The sequence below is a fragment of the Saccopteryx leptura genome, chromosome 1, assembly GCF_036850995.1.
Source record: "Saccopteryx leptura isolate mSacLep1 chromosome 1, mSacLep1_pri_phased_curated, whole genome shotgun sequence".
Lineage (NCBI taxonomy): Eukaryota > Metazoa > Chordata > Mammalia > Chiroptera > Emballonuridae > Saccopteryx > Saccopteryx leptura.
In genome coordinates this window covers 251,095,622-251,117,811 of record NC_089503.1, presented here as the reverse complement: position 1 = coordinate 251,117,811, position 22,190 = coordinate 251,095,622, and the positions used below count along the sequence as shown (strand labels likewise).

Sequence of the window (22,190 nt, the reverse complement as noted above, 5' to 3'; positions counted from 1 at the left end):
AGCTTGAGCGCGGGCTCATCTGGCTTAAGCAAAGAGCTCACCAGCTTGGACCCAAGGTCGCTGGCTCCAGCAGGGGGTTACTCGGTCTGCTGAAGGCCCACGGTCAAGGCACATGTGAGAAAGCAATCAATGAACAACTAAGAAGTCGCAACGAGAAACTGATGATTGATGCTTCTCATCTCTCTCCGTTCCTGTCTGTCTGTCCCTGTCTATCTCTGCCTCTGGAAAAAAAAAAAAAAAAGGTCAGTGCTGAACGCTCTACCCATAGAACACTGGTGGCATCTGGGTGGCACACCAAGCCTTTTTCCCACCCCTCATGTGTCCTCTTTGGAGGAGCCAGCAGGGGGCAGTTTGGGACACCTGCTTCCCTGGCATCAGGGGCCTTACTCCAGCCTCCAACTGTGATGTGATAAAGGCTTATGACTGAGGAGGGTGTGGGGTGGCTGGACCCCCTCCCCTACAGATGACCAGGCAGCCAGGAGAGAGGGGGGTAGAGCAAGTCAGCTTTCATGCCCCCCACTACCATCTCAGGAAATAGTAGCCCAGAGGTTTAGGAAGATGCTGACTTAAGTGTACAGGGCACCCCAGTCTGTCCGACATGGCTGAAATGCACACTCCCTATTCTTCCTTGAAGAGACTGTTATCTTTCCTCAATAGCTTCATGGCTGTAAGTATGTCACAACCCAGGCCCCCAGGCTTTTCAGCCCTTCCTCCACGGCTAACTCCCTCGAAGACAGAAATAAGTTGATCCAAATTCATTGGCATCCAGATCTGTGATCCCCAGGGAAGCAGGAGAGATGTAGGGCAGGCTGATGAGCAAGACACGTTGGGAACCGGCGTAGCCTCCATTGACCCAGAGCTGGTGAAAATCACCGAAGAGTGTGATCTGGGGGCCCAGAGTCAGTGAAGGGAGAGCTTGGCTCTAAGGCAAATCTGCAGAAAACTAAATTGTTGTGGCAGGGCAGGAAGGAGTCATCATTTTCTTGGTCCTTTAAATTTTTCAAAGCATTGTTTTCTCACTATAACAATAACTTGAGTGTGCATTACTTAAGAAGTAAGTGTTTTTATAATAGCACAGGCTACCAGGAATGAAAAGGATATTAAATATCATTCCTCCTCTTGTTACCTGTACTATGACATTTTGGTGGGAATTAAAAGAGATAGTACATTTAAAGGGCTTATACCTATCATGGGAACATTGCTCAATAAAAATCATCATAATTAGAGCCGTCAAGAAATATTTTTTTACTTTTTAATTTTTATGTATTGATTTTAGTCAGAGAGGAAGGGAGAGAGAGAGAGAGAAAGACATTGATCTGTTCCTGTATGTGCCCTGACCAGGGATGGAACTGGCAGCCTCTGTGCTTTGGGCCAGTGCTCTAACCAACGGAGCTATATGGATAGGGCCAGAATATTTTATATATATATATATATATATATATATATATATATATATATATATATATATATATATATTAGATTTTATTTATTTATTTATTTATTTATTTAGTGACAGAGACAAAGAGAGACAGAGAGAGGGATAGATAGGGACAGACAGACAGGAAGCGAGAGAGATGAAAAGCATCAATTCTTCTTTGCATTACCTTAGTTATTCATTGATTGCTTTCTCATATGTGCCTTGACTGGGGGAGACAGGGCTATAGCAGACTGAGTGACCCCTTGCTCAAGCCAGTGACCTTAGGCCTAAGCTGGTAAACTGTGCTCAAACCAGATTAGCCCACGCTCAAGCCTGAGACCTTGGGGTTTTGAACCTGGGTCCTCTGCATCCCAGTCTGATGCTCTATCCACTGCGCCACTGCCTGGTCAGGCTTAATATTTTATATTCATTGATTGTAGAGAGAGGAGGAGAAGAGAGAGATGGAAAGAGATGGGGGGAGGAGCGGGAAGCATCAACTCAGTAGTTGCTTCTCATATGTGCCTTGATCAGGTAAGCCCAGGGTTTCGAATAGGCAAACTTAGCATTCCAGGTTGACTTTATCCACTGCGCCACCACAGGTCAGGCTTATATACCTTTTAAAAACAGCATAACAAACATGGGATGCTATTACTTTACAGTCTACTTTTTTTCCTTTAAAAAAATTAACTTTACATCTCTTTTGAGTAGAATTTGTGTTTTTTAAATTATTGATTTGAGAGACAGAGAGAGAGAGAGAAGGGAGGAGCAGAAAGCATCAACTCCCATATATGCCTTGACCAGGCAAGCCCAGGGTTTTGAACCAGCGACCTCAGCATTCCAGGTCGAAGCTTTATCCACTGCGCCACCACAGGTCAGGCAACCTTGGGGTTTTGAACCTGGGTCTTCTGTGTGTCAACTTGACACTCTATCTACTGCGCCACCGCCTGGTCAGGCTGTTGTCATTTTTTTAAAAAATTTATTTAATTTTTTTCACAGGGACAGAGAGAGTCAGATAGGGATAGATAGGGATAGACAGACAGGAAGGGAGAGAGATGAGAAGCATCAATCATCAGTTTTTCATTGCGACACCTTAGCTGTTTATTGATTACTCTCTCATATGTGCCATGACCGTGGGCCTTCAGCAGACTGAGTAACCCCTTGCTCGAGCCAGTGACCTTGGGTCCAAGCTGGTGAGCTTTGCTCAAGCCAGATGAGCCCGCGCTCAAGCTGGCAACCCCGGGTCTCGAACCTGGGTCCTTCTGCATCCCAGTTCGATGCTCTATCCACTGCGCCACCGCCCGGTCAGGCTGTTGTCATTTTTTTATTTGACAATCTAAGGCAGGGGTCGGGAACCTATTGCTTGCAAGACAGATGTGGCTCTTTTGATGACTGCATCTGACTCGCAGACAAATCTTTAATAAAAAAATAATAACGTTAAAAATATAAAACATCCTTATGTATTATAATCCATTCATTTCCTACTGCTCATGTTCATGATTGCGGGTGGCTGGAGTCAATCACAGCTGTCCTCCAGGACAACAACAAATTTTTATTGGATAATGCATAATGTACATGGGTCGTTGTATGGCTCTCACAGAATTACATTTTAAAATATGTGGTGTTCATGGCTCTCTCAGCCAAAAAGTTTCCCAACCCCTGATCTAAGGGAAAAGAGGTCAGAGCTTCTGACTAAATAGTCAAGTATTGCATGTTTTAAAAATTCTGTGGCACAGCCTAACCTGTGGTGGTGCAGTAGATAAGATAAAGCATTGACCTGGAATGCTGAGGTCGCTGGTTCAAAACCCAGACTTGCCCAGTCAAGGCACATACACAAAAAGTGAGTTAATGCTTCTTGTTCCTCTGCCACTTTCTCTCTCTCTTTCTCTCTCTCTCTCGTCAAGAAATAAAATCTTTAAAAGTAAATAAAAGAAAATTCTGCAGCACACCGGCTGAAAATTGCTGCCATGCGTAGTAGTACACAGCCCTGAAATCTCCTGTGCTCAGCCTAGTTGTCCCTCCCTCTCCTCTAATCCCTGGCAACCAGTGAGCCTTCTGTTGTCTCCCTAGTTTTTACTTTTCCAGAATGTCATCTACTTAGACTCATACACCATCTAACCTTTCCAGATTGGCTTCTTTAACTCAGCAATATGCCTGTAAATTCATTCCTCTGTGTCTTTTCATGGTTTGATAGCTCATTTCTTTTTTTTCTTTTTTTTTTTCTTTTTTCTTTTTCTTTTTTTCATTTTTCTGAAGCTGGAAACAGGGAGAGACAGTCAGACAGACTCCCGCATGCGCCCGACCGGGATCCACCCGGCACGCCCACCATGGGGCGATGCTCTGCCCACCAGGGGGCGATGCTCTGCCCATCCTGGGCGTCGCCATGTTGCGACCAGAGCCACTCTAGCGCCTGGGGCAGAGGCCAAGGAGCCATCCCCAGCGCCCGGGCCATCTTTGCTCCAATGGAGCCTCAGCTGCGGGAGGGGAAGAGAGAGACAGAGAGGAAAGCGCGGCGGAGGGGTGGAGAAGCAAATGGGCACTTCTCCTGTGTGCCCTGGCCGGGAATCGAACCCGGGTCCTCTGCACGCTAGGCCGACGCTCTACCGCTGAGCCAACCGGCCAGGGCCTGATAGCTCATTTCTTTCTCTCTCTTTTTTTTTTTTAAAAAACTCATGTTGAAATTTATTTATTTTTTATGTAAGTTTTTAAAAATTTTTTAGAAGACTTGATTTGTTTTAGAGAGAAGCAAGAAAGAGAAGAGGGAAGGAGCAGGAAGCATCCACTCCCATATATGCCTTGACCAGGGAAGACCAGGGTTTTGAACTGGTGACCGCAGCATTCCCAGTCAATGCTTTATCCCAGGGGTTCCCAAACTACGGCCTGCAGGCCGCATGTGGCCCCCTGAGGCCATTTATCTGACCCCTGCCGCACTTCCAGAAGGGGCACCGCTTTCATTGGTGGTCAGTAAGAGGACCACATTGACCATCTCATTAGCCAAAAGCAGGCCCATAGTTCCCATTGAAATACTGGTCAGTTTGTTGATTTAAATTTACTTTTTCTTTATTTTAAATATTGTATTTGTTCCCATTTTTTTTTTTTACTTTAAAATAAGATATGTGCAGTGTGCATAGGGATTTGTTCATAGTTTTTTTTTATAGTCTGGCCCTCCAACGGTCTGAGGGACAGTGAACTAGCCCCCTGTGTAAAAAGTTTGGGGACCCCTGCTTTATCCACTGCACCACCACAGGCCAGGCAATAGCTCATTTTTTTCTTTTTTTCTTTTTATTGTATTTTTCTGAAGCTGGAAATGGGAGGCAGTCAGATAGACTCTCGCATGTGCCCAACCGGGATCCACCCAGCACGCCCACCAGGGGGCGATGCTCTGCCCATCTGGGGCGTCGCTCTGTTGCGACCAGAGCCACTCTAGCACCTGAGGCAGAGGCCATGAAGCCATCCTCAGCGCCCGGACCAACTTTGCTCCAATGGAGCCCTGGCTGCGGGAGGGGAAGAGAGAGACAGAGAGGAAGGAGAGGGGGAGGGGTGGAGAAGCAGATGGGCGCCTTTCCTGTGTGCCCTGGCCGGGAATCGAACCCGGGACTTCCGCATGCCAGGCCTACGCTCTACCACTGAGCCAACAGGCCAGGGCACTCATTTCTTTTGAGCACTAATATTCCACCATCAGAGTACACCACGGTTTATTTGTCCATTCACCTGCTGAAGGACATCTTGGTTGCTTCCAATTTAGGGCAATTATGAATAAAGCTGCTAGAAACATTCATTTGCAGGTTTTTGTGTGGGCATAAGTTTTTAAAAAATATTTATTTACAATGCTACATTTATTGCATCCCCTTAGAAAAATGGAGAGCTGTTTATGTACCCAATTTTCACACACAAAACTTTATAAAAATTATGAGTAGCACATAGAGGCCTCTGGTACAGCTAAAATCCTAACACTACAATTTGGGTAATCTTGCTGCAGGTCTCCATTTTATCAAGTCTGTGTGAGGACATAAGTTTTCAACACTGTTGGGCCAATACCAAAGGGCCTGACTGCTGACAATCCACTTTTCAAATAATTCTGTATTAATAAACATTATCCTACAATAGAGGTCAGCAAAGTACAGATAAGTGATAGATATAGATAGATAATAGATAGATAGATGATAGATAGATAGATATATAATAGAATAAAATGTTTCTGTAAAAGAAAAAGACCTGTTTACAAATTTAGTATGGCTGTTTTGAGTTGCACCAGCATAGCTGAGTTTTTCCAAAAGAGAACTTACAGCCTACCTATCTCAAAATATCTGGGGTTTTTTTTCAGAAAATAATTTTCATCCCCCTGTCCCATATCATTTAAAGTAACTGTCTGTGGTCCCACTGCATGGCCATACCATGATTTACCTACCAACTCTGTTTTTTCTTTTTTTTTTCCTTTTTTTTTTTTTTAAGCGGGAGCGAGAAAGAGGGCCAGACAGGGCCAGACAGATAGGAAGGGAGAGAGATGAGAAGCATCAACTCATAGTTGCAGCACTTTAGTTGTTCATTGGTTGCTTCTCATACATGCCTTGACGGGGCAGGGGCGGGGGGGCTCCAGCTGAGCTAGTGACTCCCTGCTCAAGCCAGCGACCTTTGGGCTCAAGCCAGTGATGCTGGAGTCATGTCTAGGATCCCATGCTCAAGCCAGTGACCTCGGAGTTTCAAACTTGGGCCCTCAGCATCCCAGGTTGATGCTCTATCTTCTGTGCCACCACCAGTCAGACTCAGTAACTTTTGATGTTTTATCCTTAATGAGCATCCTGGTACTGAGGCAAATAGGGGACTGTTTTTCTTAGGCTGAATATCTAGAAATGGAATTTCTAGGTAAAGGTTTTTTACCATAAAACTTTATAGGTTTTTTTAAAGGTTTTATTTATTGATTTTAGAGAGAGGAGAGAGAGAGAGAGAAAGGGATGAGGGGAGGAGAGGGAAGCATCAACTCGTAGTAGTTACTTCTCTTCTCCTATGGACCGTGACCAGGAAAGCCCAGGGTTCTAAACCGGCAACCTCATCATTCTAGGTTTATGCTTTATCTAATTCACCACCATAGGTCAGGCTAAAACCTTAAAGGTTTGAACTATAAAACCTTTATTGTTTTAACTGTGAATTGCAAGTGCCCTCCTGCCCCCCCCCCACATACAAAAGTTTATTGTCTGGCAGCAATGGATAAGAATGTTTCTCTACATCTTCACTGACACTGGGTATTATCATTTTTAAAATGTTTTTGCTAATTTTATTGGCCTTCACTCTCCTCCTCTCTCCCTTAAGAGAGTTCTATTTGTATACAAATAACAGACTGCCTTTCCTTTTTTGATTTCTGTTCTAAAGATGTCTGGTGTGATCCTCATTAGCCTGGGCATCTATGTTAAGTTCAGAGGGGCTGTCCTTACAAGAGTCCTCGGGCTGTCTTCTGCATACCTGTTCAACGTTGCCTACTTGTGTCTGGTGATGGGCTGCATCACGGTGCTGCTTGGCTTCGCTGGGTGGTATGGAGCAACCAAAGAAAGCAGAGGCACTCTCCTGTTTGTAAGTTGGGTCTGCATGCAGACCCCAAAACTCCCCCCTCACATATGAATCCTTCACTGCATGTGCTGCAAATCCCTCCCATTCCTTATTTTACAATGTTTATTGTGTCTCATTTGATGACATCAATACATCCATTTTTTCTTTCATGATGTGTCTCACTTAGAACTCCTTCTCTACCCACCCAAGGTCATAAATTATATTCTCCTAGATTTTCTTCCCACAATTTTAAGTCTGTTTTCTCACTTTCAACTCTGTAGCCTTGGGGAGTTTAATCATGTGTGAGGTGTGAGGTAGGGATCTGATCTGATTTTTTTTTTCCCAGTTGATAACATACTGCCCCTGTTACTGAGTAGCTCCTCTGGTCCTCCTCTGTCTACACAAGTTTCCATTGTGCTTGGATCTGTTCTGAGCATGTTGCTCTTTCCACCCTGCTAACACAACACTGTTTTAATCATCATGCATACACAAGTACATGTTCAAGCACATGGGGTATAAAAGTTTTGATCATGATTATGTAGATAGCATGTCTCAGATTTTACATGCCTTATTCTCACACACAACCTTGGCTAAACATCTCCCCCAAATCCAGCTCCCAGCTCTCCCATTCCCATTTCTTTTAGAATCTGTCTGAGTGGATTATCTCACTTTATGCTTAATCTGTCTCCAGTGTGTTTGTTTTCCTTCTTCCATTATGTTACTACAAATGTCTGGTTATTTCAATATGGGGGTTTCAGGGAGATTCTACTCTAGGCACCTCCTAGAGCACTCTGCCCCATGCTCTTCCTCCCTGAAGCTTCACCATCTCTCATGTTCTTTCTTAGTTATTTCATTCAGCAAATATTTAATAGCTGTGTCTTGTGCCTGCAATATTTCATTTTATTTTCAATATGATGTGGACACTATTTTGTCCACAGTTTAACCTAGGAATCAGAATCCTCTCTCTCACACCCCATATCCAACCCATCTGCAAATCCGATATGCTTTATCTTCAGTATCTGTCCCTCCAAAGCCTCTGAGACATCGCTGGCAAAAGCAAAGTGCTTTTGATGGTGTGGGTAGCCACAGAATGTTCTGAGCAGAGGAATGACTTGCAGGACTCCAGTGTTCACTTGCGCCCTCTGGTGTCCATAGGGGGAATACTATGGGGACCAGAGTAGAAGCACTGTGCTGGTCCAGGTGGGATATGATGGACCCCGTGTGATTGTGGAGGGAAGGGGCTGAGAATGGGCAGATTATAGATAGATTCTGAAGACAGAGCTACTAGGACTTGCTGACACCTGGTTATCTTAGCCACCCAGAGGCAGGAAGATAGTAATATTGATATTAATATTAATCTTCATAATCTATTATATGAACCACCTATCTAGGGTCCTACAACTGCTAAGTCCTACACCTGTGCTTACCCTGTGTGGTCTGTGGGGTCTTCGAAGGTGTATCTTCTGCACTTTCCTGACTCTCTGTGTCAAGGCCAGATAAGCCTTGCCATCAGCCAACCTGGTGATTCAAAGCCTAAATTGTCAAACAAGACTTAATAATAATAAGTATAAATGAAAATAGATGAAAGGGAAGCCAGGAGCCAACCTTACTTTGCACTCATCTGTCCTCAAGAAGTTCCACAGAACCCACTTTGACTCCTGGCACTGGCCCTACCTTATATTGTACAGATAGGACAACTGAGGTGTAGGGAGGGAGCTGGTTTCTTCCTATTGGAGAATTTGAAGGCCTCCCCTCTGCTTGTCATATTTTCCAGCATTGTTTTCTATTGTGCAAGGAAATTTATTGGAAATGCTAGCCATCAGAGGTTTATCTTTATCTGATCAGGTGGTGGCACAGTTGATAGAGTGTCCACCTGGGACACTGAAGACTCAGGTTCGAAATTCTGAGGTTACTAGCTTGAGCGTGGGATCATAGACATGACCTCATCGTTGCTGGCTTGAGCAAGGGGTCACTGGCTCAGCTGGAGCCCCCCCAGTCAAGGCACATAGGAGAAAGCAATCATGAACAATTAAGGAGTCACAACTATGAGTTGATGCTTCTCATCTCTCTCCCTTCCTGTCTGTCTGTCTGTCTCTCTCTCTCACTCTTTGTCTCTCACTAAAAAAAAATGTTGATATTTTCTTTCTGGTATCCACCAACTTGTCACCTGTCCTTCCCCTGCCCTTCAGTGTCAGGCTTACTCTTCTCCCTACTCCTGCCTCTGTTCTGTCCTCCCCAGCATCTACCTGCTCCCCTCCTCCTGACCCCTGCTATCTGGAACATACAACCTTTACTTTACCAGGAGGTCTCCACTTAAGCCTCCCTGACACCCAAAAAGTGCTGGGTGTGAATAAGTGTCCAGCTAGTGGCTCTTAAGAATACCCTACTGCTGGCATCCTGGACAACATGTAGGAAAGTAACACAGGAAAGAAATAACAACCCCCACAACCCACTGGTCATGAGGCTTGGGGGTTGGGCAGTGATGTACGCAGGCTCCCAGACCCCCAGACCCCATCTGCCTTCTCTGTCTTTCAGTGTTTCCTGTGCATGGTTGTCATTATCACTGTGGAAATCACAGTCGCCACAGTGGTCCTTGCCTTCCCTCCAATTGTAAGTACAGTGCTACTTCTCCCCTTTCTGTATTAGAAATAAATAGAATCAACGAAGTCCCCCACCCTCACACCAGAGTGGGAGGCTCTCACGTTCCGTACTGCTCATGGAGATGGGCAATGGGCTGACTGCAGGTCCCTAAGAAGGGAGACTGGGCCTTCAGAGATAGGGTGAGAAGCTGACAACCTCAGCCTTCAAAAAACTGGCCAAGTTGATTTGACCATCTCCTGCTTTTTTTTTTATTTTTATTTTTGTATTTTTCTGAAGCTGGAAACGGGGAGAGACAGTCAGACAGACTCCCGCATTCGCCCGACCGGGATCCACCCGGCACACCCACCAGGGGGTGATGCTTTGCCCTTCTGGGGCGTCGCTCTGCCGCAACCAGAGCCACTCTAGCGCCTGGGGCAGAGGCCAAGGAGCCATCCCTAGCGCCAGGGCCATCTTTGCTCCAATGGAGCCTCGGCTGCGGGAGGGGAAGAGAGAGACAGAGAGGAAGGAGGGGGTAGGGGGAGAAGCAAATGGGTGCTTCTCCTATGTGCTCTGGCCGGGAATCGAACCCGGGTCCCCTGCACGCCAGGCCGACGCTCTACCACTGAGCCAACCGGCCAGGGCCAACCATCTCCTGCTTTGGTGGTGGGATGGTAAGAATTAATGGGGTGGCCCTGGCCAGTTGGCACAGTGGTAGAGTATCAGCCTGGCATGTGGAAGTCCCAGGTTCGATTCCCAGTCAGAGCACACAGGAGAAGCGCCCATCTGCTTCTCCACTTCTCCACCTCCCCCTTCTCTCTCTCTCTGTCTCTTCCCCTCCCACAGTCATGGCTCAATTGATTCGATCACATCAGCCTGCGTGCTGAGGATGGTTCCATGGAGCCTCTGCCTCAGGTGCTAAAAATAGATTGGTTGTCAACATGGCCCCAGATGGGCAGAGCATCAGCCCCAGATAGGGATGCGGGGAGGATCCTGGTCGGGGTGCATGTGGGAGTCTGTCTCTCCATCTCCCCTCCTCTCACTTGGAAAAGAAGAAAAAATAAAATAAACCTAAAAGAAGTAACAGGAAAGCTATAGAAGTGGTTGAGGCTTTTGAAATATGCTAGAAACAGAGGGCTATTTAGCAAAATCCATCCAAGTGACAAAAATAGATGCTTTGACCCAACCATCCCATTTTTAGGAATTATCTAAGGATTTGCTTGTTGCTGGGCAGAATGACATATATACTGGGATGTGCAAAAGACTTCCCCCAGACTAGAGAGCATCATGGGGCGGGGCTAATTTATAGTAACTGTCACAAGAGAGTCCGATGCAGGTGGAAAGGAAGGAGAAGGCCCTCTATGAACGAGATGGTATGTTCTTCAGGACATAGTAATGTCCTCATTTGTGTCCCCCGAGAGGTCAACTCTGAGATAAGAATTTGAAGGCTCCTGGTTTGAGTGCTGATCCCAAGTAGCACCTGTGGGAGACAGGGAAGGGAATGGAGTCCATAAAAGGTGACATTGTGGGCACCTGGGCTCAGCTGACGCAATACAGAACACGCATCTGTTTTTCCACTCAAGGGGCGAGGAAGCTGCAGGACTGACCCACCGCCTCCTGAAAGTCATAGCTTGTCTGCTGCTCACAGGACGCATGTGGCTGAGAGGCTACAGAAAACCCTTGGTTGCTGGCAGTGGGAGGCCAGGCACAGCGTGTTCATAAATGACAAAGGCCACCGGGACAAGAGCAATTGCTAGCCTTGTTAGAAAACAGCCAGCTGCTGAACTAGTACAAAGCAAGGAGAAAAATGATAGATATACTTGCTTTGACACATATAGAATATCTCTTTTGGGACACGGGAAGCAGTGACAGCCTTCGTTGTGGAGTGGGAGGGACTTGTTAGCTGGAAGAAAAAGGTGGGAGGGAGACTTTTCATAGTCTATCCTTCTGTGCTTTGTGAATTTTGAACCATGTGACTATATCACGTCTTCGGGGGAAATTTTTAAAATTTAGACCTTTATTTAAAAAGTAGAAAATTTAATTTTTTGTGTGTGTGTGTGCAGAGAGAGAGAGAGAGAGAGAGAGAAAGAGAGAAAGTCAGTTGCTAATGATGATATTCAAGTCTTAATCAAGTTACAGCCAAATCGGGGGTGTAGCAGATGTGTGGATGATTAGAAAGAGCAGGTGATTCAAACTGGTTTGTAATGGAAGCGACTAGATGTGCTCAGCTGAGACCCACGCTCTTCCCGGATCTCTGGGGGGGGGGGGCTGACTGTAGCCTGAGTTTGTTGTCCTCCAGTGCAGACCCACCGCTGAGTGGAGGAGCCCCCACCTCCTTGCTCTGTCCCTGAAAAACTTCATTAAATGGGGCACCTTTCTATGTTGTGTGTTCATGGCTTCCTGTTTTATCTTTGAGGTTCAAGAAGTGGCCCTGGAACACAACTTTGTGACCCTGAAGAAGAATTATAGAGGTTACAATGAACCAGATGACTATTCCACAGACTGGAACTTGGTCATGGAGAAGGTGAGATCCACATCTGTTTGTAACGCAGTAAAATATACATAACATAAAACTTGCCACCTTAACCATTTTTAAGTGGCATTAAGTACATTCACATTGCTGCATAGCCAGATCCACCATCCAGCTTCAGAACTTTCTCATCTTATCAAACTGGAACTCTATCCCCATGATATTCTAATTCCCCACTCACCTCCAGCCCCATCAACCTACTTTCTGTTTCTATGAATCTGACCCCTGTAAGGACTTCATATAAATGGAATCACACAATATTTGTCCTCTTGGGACTCTTATTTCTTTTTTTGTTTGTTTGTGAGACAGAAAGAGACAGAGAGAGAGACAGGGACAGACAGACAGGATGAGAGAGAGATGAGAAGCATCAACTCATAGTTGTGACACCTTAATTATTCATGATTGCTTTCTTATATGTGCCTTGACCAGGGGCTACAGCAGACCGAATGCTCCTTTGCTCAAGCCAGTGACCTTGGGCTCAAACTGCAAATCAGATGAGCCCATGCTCAAGCTGGCGACATCGGGGTTTTGAACCTGGGTCCTCCGCATCCCAGTCCAATGCTCTATCCACTGTGCCACCGCCTGGTCAGGCCTAATTGTCTTATTTCATTGAGCATAATGTCCTGAGGGTTCATTCATGTTGTAACATGTGTCAGAATTCCCTTCCGTTTTAAGGCTGAAAAAGATTGCATTGTATGGATAAAGCACATTTTGTATATCCAGTTGTCCATCAGTGGACACTGGAGTTGTTTCCACCTTTTGGCTATTGTGAATAATACTCCTATGAACATGGGTGTGCTAATCCTGCTTGGGTGTTTGAGATCCTGCTTTTACTTTTTTTAGGTCAGTAATTTTTCAACCTTTTTTTTATCTCATGGCACACCTGAACTAATTACTAAAATTCTGCAGCACACTAAAGATATATTTTTTGCCAATATGACAAAAAAATAGGTATAATTTTGATTCATTCACACCAGATGGCTATTGTCATGTTGACTATTGTCATTTTTTTTATTTGACAATCTAAGGGAAAGTGCCCCTGACTAAATAGTCAGGATTGCATTTTTAAAAAATTCTTGCAGCACACCAGTTGAAAATTGCTGTTTTAGGTGTAGGCCCAGAATCGGAATTGCTGGAACGTATGCCAACTCTATGCTTCATTTTTTGAGAAATTTCTATACTTTTTCCCACAGCGGCTGCACCATTCCCACCAGCAAAGCATGAAGGTTCCAGTCTCTCCACATTCTTGCCAAGACTTTTTATAGTAGCCATCTGCATGGGTGTGAGCTAGGGAGACTGACAGTTTGAATCTTGGTTATTTAAAGAGCAGGACCAGCCCCCTAGTGTCATCTGAGAGCTCTTGAGGGAAGCAGTGAGGGGGATCTCTGAGGCCGGGAGGGGTTGGAATGGGAAGCCTTAAAAACAGACAAGGGGGCCCTGGCCGGTTGGCTCGGCGGTAGAGCATCAGCCTTGCGTGCGGGGGACCCGGGTTCGATTCCCGGCCAGGGCACATAGGAGAAGCGCCCATTTGCTTCTCCACGTCCCCCCCTCCTTCCTCTCTGTCTCTCTCTTCCCCTCCCGCAGCCAAGGTTCCATTGGAGCAAGGATGGCCCGGGCGCTGGGGATGGCTCCTTGGCCTCTGCCCCAGGCGCTAGAGTGGCTCTGGTTGCGGTAGAGCGACGCCCCGGAGGGGCAGAGCATTGCCCCCTGGTGGGCGGAGCATCGCCCCTGGTGGGCGTGCAGGGTGGATCCCGGTCAGGCGCATGCGGGAGTCTGTCTGACTGTCTCTCCCCATTTCCAGCTTCAGAAAAGAGAAGAGAAAATTTAAATAAAATTTTTAAAAAAATAGAAAAAAAAAAAAAAAACAGGCAAGGGCTTCCTGTTTCCAAACCCTCCTTGACCTCAGAGATTAGCCCTTGCCACATCTTAGTCTTGGGCCCAGAAACTTCTATGGGACTTGGGAGGGGGCATAATGAGTGGAGGGCTTGCCTGCATCCCAGTTTTGGCTTCTCAAGATTGAGACAGTAGAGATTATCTCTCTCATTATTCATATAGCCTTTCAAGTACTATTTGTTGAGCACTCACTATGTGCTAAACACTCTTTGGGGCTCTGTAGAAACAACTGAGCACAGCCTGCCCTGTGGTGGCACAGTGGACAAAGTGTAGACCTGAAACGCTGAGGTCCCCGGTTCAAAACCCTGGGCTTGCCTGGTCAAGGCACATATGGGAGCTGATGCTTCCTATTCTACTCTCCTTCTCTCTTGTCCTCTCTCTCTCCACCCCCGCCCCCCCCTCCCCGCCCCCCGCCGTCTCTCCTCCCTAAAATGAATAAGTAAAAAAAAAAAGCAAAAGACAAACTAATAGTTATAATAATAATAATAAAAGAAACAGCTGAGCACAGAATAAAATCCTTGCCATTCTGTTGCTAATACGTGAGCGGGGAGATAATAAGAAGCTACCAAGTAAACATTGGTATAGGGGGTGATGAGTGCTATGAGGAAAAACAAGGCAGGAAGAGGGCATAGAGAGCTAGGGTTTTGTTGATTCTTAAGTGCTATTTGTCATCTATTTTAAGCACACAGCAGAATGGCATGCCTTGGCCCCCTGAAAATTAGTTGGGGTCATGTGATGAGTTCTGGCCAATGAGCTGTGAGAAGAAGTGGTGTGTGCCACTCCTAGGCCAAATTAGTTCATTGTCGGTGCCAGGCTCTCTGGAGTTCTGTTTTATTTTGTGACAATAGTGGAAGGATCTGGATGGTAAGTGCTCCATCCACCTGAGTCCCTGAGTGACTTTTTGTTTGCTTTAACTACTTATTGAATTTAGAGAGAGAGGAAGGGGAGGGAGAGAGAGAGAAAGAAACATCAATCTGTTCCTGTATGTACCCTGACCAGGGATTGAACTCAGAATATTTGCTTATTGGGATGATGCTCTAACCAACTGAACTATCTGGGCAGGGCCCTGAGTGACTTTGATAAATAGAGTTTCCCTGCCAAGTTGTGATGAGCATGTGGTGTGAAGAGAAACAAACTGCTGAAATTGAGGAACTGTTTATTACTCAACATCATTTAGTCCAGCCTGATACAGGGGTTGTGGCTAACTTGGAAGGAGGGGTCAGAGCCAACCTTCCTGAGGAGGGACATTTGAACAGAAAGCTGAATGAAGTGAGGGAGAGAGTCATGAAGATATTTGAGAAAACAGCATTCCAAAGAGGGAACAGCTTGTCTAAAGGCCCTGAGGCTGGCACTTGTGTGTGTGTGAGAAACATAAAAAATACCAGTGAAGCTAAAGCAGAGTGAGTAAAAGGGAGAGTGGGCAGAGATGAGGGCCTGGAGGTGACAGGGCAGATCATGCAGGTCTTATCCCAAGATGAGAACCATGGAAGATTCTGAGCCATGATGGGGGTGGAGGGTAAAGGAGGCATGTAGACCAGGACTTGGAGTACTGTGACTGCTCTAGACAGTAGCTGTGGTAGCTGTGATTCCTATTGTTTTTGTTATTTTAGTATTTGAAAAAAAGTCTTTAAGTGTTTATTCTCCTCTCTGTAGCTGAAGTGCTGTGGGGTGAAAAACTATACAGATTTTTCTGGCTCCTCTTTTGAAATGACGACTGGCTACACCTACCCCAGGAGCTGCTGTAAAGCCATTGGAACCATGGCCTGCAACGGGCGCAATGTATCCACAGATATCATCCACCAGAAGGTAACTCAAGATTTTGTTGGCTGTCACCATGTGCACCCCCATGGGCTGGTGACTTTTATAAAAATTGCATCTTCGTGCCCTGAGTGTATAGCTCGGTTGGTTAGAGCATCACCCTGAAGCACAAAGGGTACTGGTTTGATCCTCGGCCAAGGCACATACGGAAACAGATCTATGTTCCTCTCTCTCTCTTTCTCTCTCTTCCTCTCTCACTAAAAATCAATAAACAAAAAAAAATTGTTTAATTGCATATTTGCTCTGGCCAGCTGGCTCAGTGGATAGAGCATCAGCCTATCATATGGACGTCCTGGGTTCGATTCCTGAATCAGGACACAAGAGAGAAATAACCATCTACTTCTCATCCCCTTCCTCTCCTTTTTCTCTCCCTCTTTCTATTCCATAGCCAGTGGCTCGATTGGTTGGAGCATCAGCCCAGGAAACTTTGTATAGCTTGGTTGTTCTGAGCCTCAGGTGCTAAAAATAGCTCAGTTGGCCTGGCCAGGCGGTGGCCCAGTGGATAGAGCATCAGACTGGGACTCAGAGGACCCAGATTCAAAACCTCGAGTTCTCAGGCTTGAGTGTGGGCTCATCTGGCTTGAATGCAGGCTCACTAGCTTGAGCGTAGGGTCACTGGCTTGAGCGTGGGATCATAGACATGAACCCATAGTCACTCGCTTGAGCTCAAAGGTTGCTGGCTTGAAGCCCAAGGTCGTTGTCTTGAACCCAAGGTCACTGGCTTGAGTAAGGGGTCACTCGCTCTGCCATAGTTCCCAGTCAAGGTACCTAGGAGAATGCAATCAATGAACAACTAAGGTGCAACAACAAAGAATTGATGCTTCTCATCTCTCTCCCTTCCTAACTGTCCCTATCTTTCCCTCTCTCTGTCTCTGTCACATAAAATAAAAAAAGCTAATTATCTGTCCCTATCTGTCCCTCTCTCTGTCTCTGTCACATAAAAAGAAAATAGCTCAGTTGATTCAAGGATTGTCCCTAGATAGAGGTTGCCAGGTGGATTCTGGTCAGCGCACATGTGAGAGTCTGTCTCACTATCTCCCCTCCTCTCATTTAAAAAAACCCGCATATTTGTAGAGACCCCCGGGTTTGGGAGAGAGAGAAAGCCACTCTACTCCCATTGGGCATTCAGCTCATTTCGTCCACACAGCCTTGGGAAGTGAGGTCTACCGTCTTTGTTTTACAGATGGGGAAAGTGAAGCTCAGGGAGAGGACATGACATGAAAGGCTCAAGGTCACATGGCTTTAGGGCTTGAGTCCACACTGGCCTGAGTGCATTACTTGGTCCACACTGCCTGCAGTACAAAGAACTTAATTGCAACAATAATGAAAAGCGATTATCTCAATAATAATGAAGGCCATGTGATTAGGTATTCACTTTTTGAATTCAATCCCATTGCATCTCTCTAAGCTCCTCTCCCATTTTACAGATGAGAAAACTGAGGCACAGAGAGTGTCCCACAATCAAGTAGTGCTAGAGTTGGGCTTTAAATCCACCTCCAGCTTCCTCTTGACCTCTGTCACGGGTGAATGAACACAAGGATCTTCTATGAGGGAAGCAATAGGAATCACACATTTATTCATTCATCATCCTGAATGGCTCCTTCTGGGAGCTGGACCCTGTGGATTGGCTGGGTCAAGTCCCAGGCGAGGGCCTCAGAGATGAACATGGGGCTGCACCCTGGCCCATTGGGTCCTGCACAACCTCCTCACCTCCTCTTCACCCCCTCATTTATCCCACTGCAGCCAAACCAGCCTCCTCGCTACAGCACAAACACACCAGGCACATGCCAACTTCAGGGCCTTTGCAAAGGCTGTTCCTTCTGCCTCAAATTCTCTTCCCCTAAATGTCTTTCTACTTCACTTCTTTCTATTCTGCTCCATTGTCACTTGCTTGGTGAGAATGTTCTCGACCCCTCTCTATAACAGGAACTCCCCCCCAGTCACCATCATACTCCCTCCCCTCCCCTTCCTTCAGTGTCTGTCCAGTGCTTAACCAGTATCTATTACCTGTTCTCCCCACTCAGATGTCAGTCCCACTAAGCAAGAAATTTGTCTATTTTATACATTGCTGGATTCCAGCACCCAGTGCCCAGCATAAAGTAAGCCCTTAATAAATGTTAACTAAATGGCAGGGGGGGGCACTGAACTGCCAACAGTGAGTTCAAGGCAGCCCACGCTTCTAGACACAAGAAGTGCTGGATGCCTAGAAAGTTGGGGGCATCTCAACTGAGCCTCACATGACCACAGCAAAGGGAATGGAGGCCCTGTCACCAGCAGGAGGCTGCTTGCTCACCCCACTGCCTGGTCTCTTAATCTGTCTGAGCCTCAGTTTCCTTACATATAAAACAGAATAAAGAAGTACCTACCTCATGGAGTTGTATGAGATATGAGTGAGAGGGTGCTGGATGCATGTTAGCCCATCTGTTCGTATATAAAGAACACTCCACAATAACTGAGAGTTACTGAATTAGCTGTGTCGGGCCACTGCTGTGTACTTTGCATAGATTCTTTCTCTCTCTCTCTCTTTTTTTTTTTGCATTTTTCTGAAGCTGGAAACAAGGAGAGACAGTCAGACAGACTCCCGCATGCGCCCGACCGGGATCCACCCGGCACGCCCACCAGGGGGCGACGCTCTGCCCACCAGGGGGTGATGCTCTGCCCCTCCGGGGCGTCGCTCTGCCGCGACCAGAGCCACTCTAGCGCCTGGGGCAGAGGCCAAGGAGCCATCCCCAGCGCCCGGGTCATCTTTGCTCCAGTGGAGCCTTGGCTGCCGGAGGGGAAGAGAGAGACAGAGAGGAAGGAGGGGGGGACGTGGAGAAGCAAATGGGCGCTTCTCCTGTGTACCCTGGCTGGGAATCGAACCCGGGTCCTCCACACGCTAGGCCGACGCTCTACCGCTGAGCCAACCGGCCAGGGCTAGATTCTTTCTCTTAACCCATGCAAATATCTTGTGAGATGGATCCAGTCAGTCACATTTATAGTTGGAAAACTGAGGCACAGAAAGGAGTGGTGACCCCTCCAAGGTCACACAGCTGATAATAACTCGGGACATCTGGCTGTACCCTTACTCGAGAGTTGAATGTCAGCACAAATGGATAGAGGGGAGCGTTCTGGGGGTGTGTGTGGGAAGAACGAGAAGGTTACGAAGATGCTGGAGTGTTGGGAGGCAGTCAAGCAAGAAGGAACCCGGGTCCTTGTGGCTTCATCCCTTTATCCTCCTCAAATCAGAACAGTTTTGATGGTCCGAAAGGAGCAGGTGTTGATGTGGCCTTAGAGTCTGTGAGCCCTTCCCCAGGTCCTGCCTGTTTTGATATTTGTATCCACAGGGCTGTTTTCCCAAGCTCCTGAAAATAACCAAGACTCAGAGCTTCAACCTGAGTGGGGGCTCGCTGGGGGCAGCAGTGATACAGGTAAGACCTGGCTTCTTAGAGACACACTGAACTCTTTTATTAAGCACCTGCTATATGCAAAGCTGTTCTGTGCACTGAGGACATAGCAGTGTCAAAAAGACAAAATATCCTACCAATGTGGCACTGAGATTCAAGTGGGGGAGATAACAAAACATGGTGATTGAAGAGGGAAGATTATGGAGGGACTCTCTGAAGAGGTGACAGTAGACAAGTGACCTGACAGAAATAACAGTTGGTGCAAAGGCCCTAAGGCTGGCATAGGCTTGGCTTATTCAAAACCCAGCAGGGAGGCCCCTGTGGCCAGAACAGGATGAACCAGAATGGTGGTGGGGGCAGATGAGGGCAGGGAGCTGAGGGGACGATGTCATATAAGGCCTGTGGGCTGCAGAGAGGGATCTGGCTTTATTCTGAGTATGATAGAAAGCCATTTTCTCTTTTACTCCACAAATTTTATTAAATACCTCCTATGTCCAGGCACTGTTGTGGGCACTAGGGATACAGCTTTGAACTAAATGAACAAAAATGTCCGCTGTCATGGAGCTGATCTTCTCATCAGCAGGGATAGATAAGAAATATGATTTTTAAATTGGAAAATGTATGGTATAAGTGTCCAGGAGAAATACAGAACTGGGAAAGTGAGAGGGCAGGTAATTGGTGATTTTAAGCAGGGGAATCTCATTAACAGTTCACTTAGAAAGAGTGGGGAAGGCATGCGGGTGCTGGGGCCCATCCGTAGATGAGTGGATAAAAAAGCTGTGGTAGGCTGACCAGGCGGTGGCGCAGTGGATAGAGAGTCAGACTGGGATGCAGAGGAACCAGGTCTGAAACCCTGAAGTCGCTGGCTTGAGGCCAAGGTCACTGGCTTGAAGCCTAAAGGTTGCTGGCTTGAGCTGAAGGTCACTTGCTCTGCTGGAGCCCCCTCACCCCCAGTCAAGGCACATATAAGAAAGTAGTCAATGAACAACTAAGGTGCCACAACAAAGAACTGATGCTTCTCATCTCTCTCCCTTCCTGTCTGTCTGTCCCTCTCTCTGTCTCTGTCACACACAAAAAAGAAAAAAAGCTGTGATACATTTACACAGTGGAATACTACTCAGCTGTAAAAAAGAATGAAATCTTGCCATTTGCAACTGCATGGATGGACCTAGATGGTGTTATGCTAAGTGAAACAAGAAACAGAAAAGATAAATACCATATGATTTCACTTATATGTAAAACCTAAAAAGTAAAATAAACAAACAAAATAGAAACAGACTCATAACTCATACATATAAAGACTGAGGGGAGACAGATTGGGGGGCTGGGTGAAAAAGGTGAAGGGATTAAGAAGGACAAATTGGTAGTCACAAAATATGGGGATGTAGTGTATAGCACAGAGAATATGGTCAATAATACTGTAAGAACTTTGTATCGTTCCAGTTTGGTACTTGAAATATTGGGGGAAACCACTATGTAAAGTATATATGATTGTCTAACCCAGTGGTAGTCCACCTGGTCCCTACCACCCACTAGTGGGTGTTCCAGCTTTCATGGTGGGCGGTAGCGGAGCAACCAAAGTATAAATAAAAAGATAGATTTAACTATAATAAGTTGTTTTATAAAGATTTATTCTGCCAAACTTAGCGAAAATCCAACATAAAGTACTTGGTCAGTAATTATTATTATATGCTTTAATTTGCTGTAACTCTGCTTTATAAAGTAAAGTTACTTCCTTACTTTATAAATCACCATTACTGTGGAACTGGTGGGCGGTTAGAAAATTTTACTACTAACAGAGATACAAAAGTGGGTGGTAAGTATAAAAAGGTTGACTACCCCTGGTCTAACCACTATGCTGGATACCTGAAACTAATACAAAATAATATTGTATGTACAGTAAGTTGTAATTGAAAAAGAAAAGACGCTTCCAGGGGCCTCTCTGAAGAGGTATGGGCAAGGTTAAGGAAAACGAGAGATGTTGAGACACTCAGGGGCATGCACTTGGGAAGCTTTTCCTTCTCCAAGGCCTGAGGAGGTGGAGCTAGCGACAATTAAGGAGGAGGGGTCATCTGTCCACAGCTGTGGTCCTGGAGAGTTCAGGATGGGCAAAAGAGAGGAGGGAGTCGAGAACACTTCAACCTTTCCTCCCATTTTCCCATGTCTCACTGGTGCTTCCTGTTGGCCAAACCTAATGGGAAAAAAGAGGGCAGAGGTCTCTGGGAAATGTAGTTTGTAGGAGGACCCAGGGGAGAACAGGAGAGGGGAGATATGATGGGGGAAGCAAAAGGAGAATGATGCGCAGCATGAAAGGCTTCCACCTTCCACCCACCACTGAAATGGTGTGTTAACCAGTCCAAATTGTCTCCAACTTGGCCTGCTGCAAAACCTGACCTTGACCTTTTTAGAAAAGGAAGCTCCCCATCTCTATGTATCCAATGTGATTCAGGTTCCAAAAGCCCCTCAAGTTGGTTCATTGTTTCTTTCTTCTCCCATTTCAGCTACCAGGAATTCTTGCCACCTTGTTGCTGTTTGTCAAGCTGGGCTGACAGACCTGGGGATGACAGGACACCTGGGCCCACCTGGCAGCTGCAGACGTGGTCTTATTTTGTTTTGTTTCTCTGTGGCATGCATTGCTTTTTGAAGGGAGATTGACAATAAAGATTGGGGGAACCCCTGTCATCTTGACTCTTTTCTCCTTCGCTTTATTTTTCAAGTTAGCTGGCAATGATTTTAGTTCTAAGTACCTGAACAGGATGTCATGGCCTGTCTTCTCATGCACCTGTCTTGTTTTGTAAATTATTATGTGAAAAAAAATCTAAAATATTCACAAACGATAACTTGTCCAAAGACACCCTCATATACCCCTAACCCAGATTCAGCAATCACCAAAATTTGACGTTATATTTTATTATACCTTTATTTCCCTTGATGAATTTAAAACAAGTCTGAAACAATGTTATTTTCCCCCTTCATACTTCAGTATACATCTTTAAAAATGCATACATTAGGGCCTGACCAGGCGGTGGTG

The 22,190-nt window shown here is 46.0% G+C and overlaps 1 protein-coding gene across 2 annotated transcripts; it reads left to right on the top strand.

The window, feature by feature from the left end:
• Positions 1–598: 598 nt before the first annotated feature.
• On the top strand, positions 599–21,847 carry TSPAN16 (tetraspanin 16). 2 transcript variants are annotated; one of them, XM_066361012.1, is made up of 7 exons: positions 599–667; positions 6,782–6,979; positions 9,491–9,565; positions 11,949–12,056; positions 15,609–15,761; positions 19,100–19,183; positions 21,661–21,847. In XM_066361012.1, the coding sequence occupies exons 1-7, from the start codon at positions 599–601 to the stop codon at positions 21,706–21,708; spliced, it is 735 nt and encodes a 244-aa protein (XP_066217109.1). In that variant the 3' UTR covers positions 21,709–21,847. The 2 variants fall into 2 exon arrangements, with proteins under 2 accessions (XP_066217109.1, XP_066217110.1); XM_066361013.1 differs by lacking the exon at positions 9,491–9,565.
• The last annotated feature ends 343 nt before the right edge of the window (positions 21,848–22,190 follow it).

Excerpts from the sequence above, each read along its gene's own strand:
- TSPAN16 (XM_066361012.1), top strand. The coding sequence starts at position 599 with ATGGCTGAAATGCACACTCCCTATTCTTCCTTGAAGAGACTGTTATCT. Across the intron at positions 668-6,781 it reads TCCTCAATAGCTTCATGGCT|ATGTCTGGTGTGATCCTCAT; the intron begins GTAAGTATGTCA and ends TCTGTTCTAAAG. Across the intron at positions 6,980-9,490 it reads GCAGAGGCACTCTCCTGTTT|TGTTTCCTGTGCATGGTTGT; the intron begins GTAAGTTGGGTC and ends TCTGTCTTTCAG.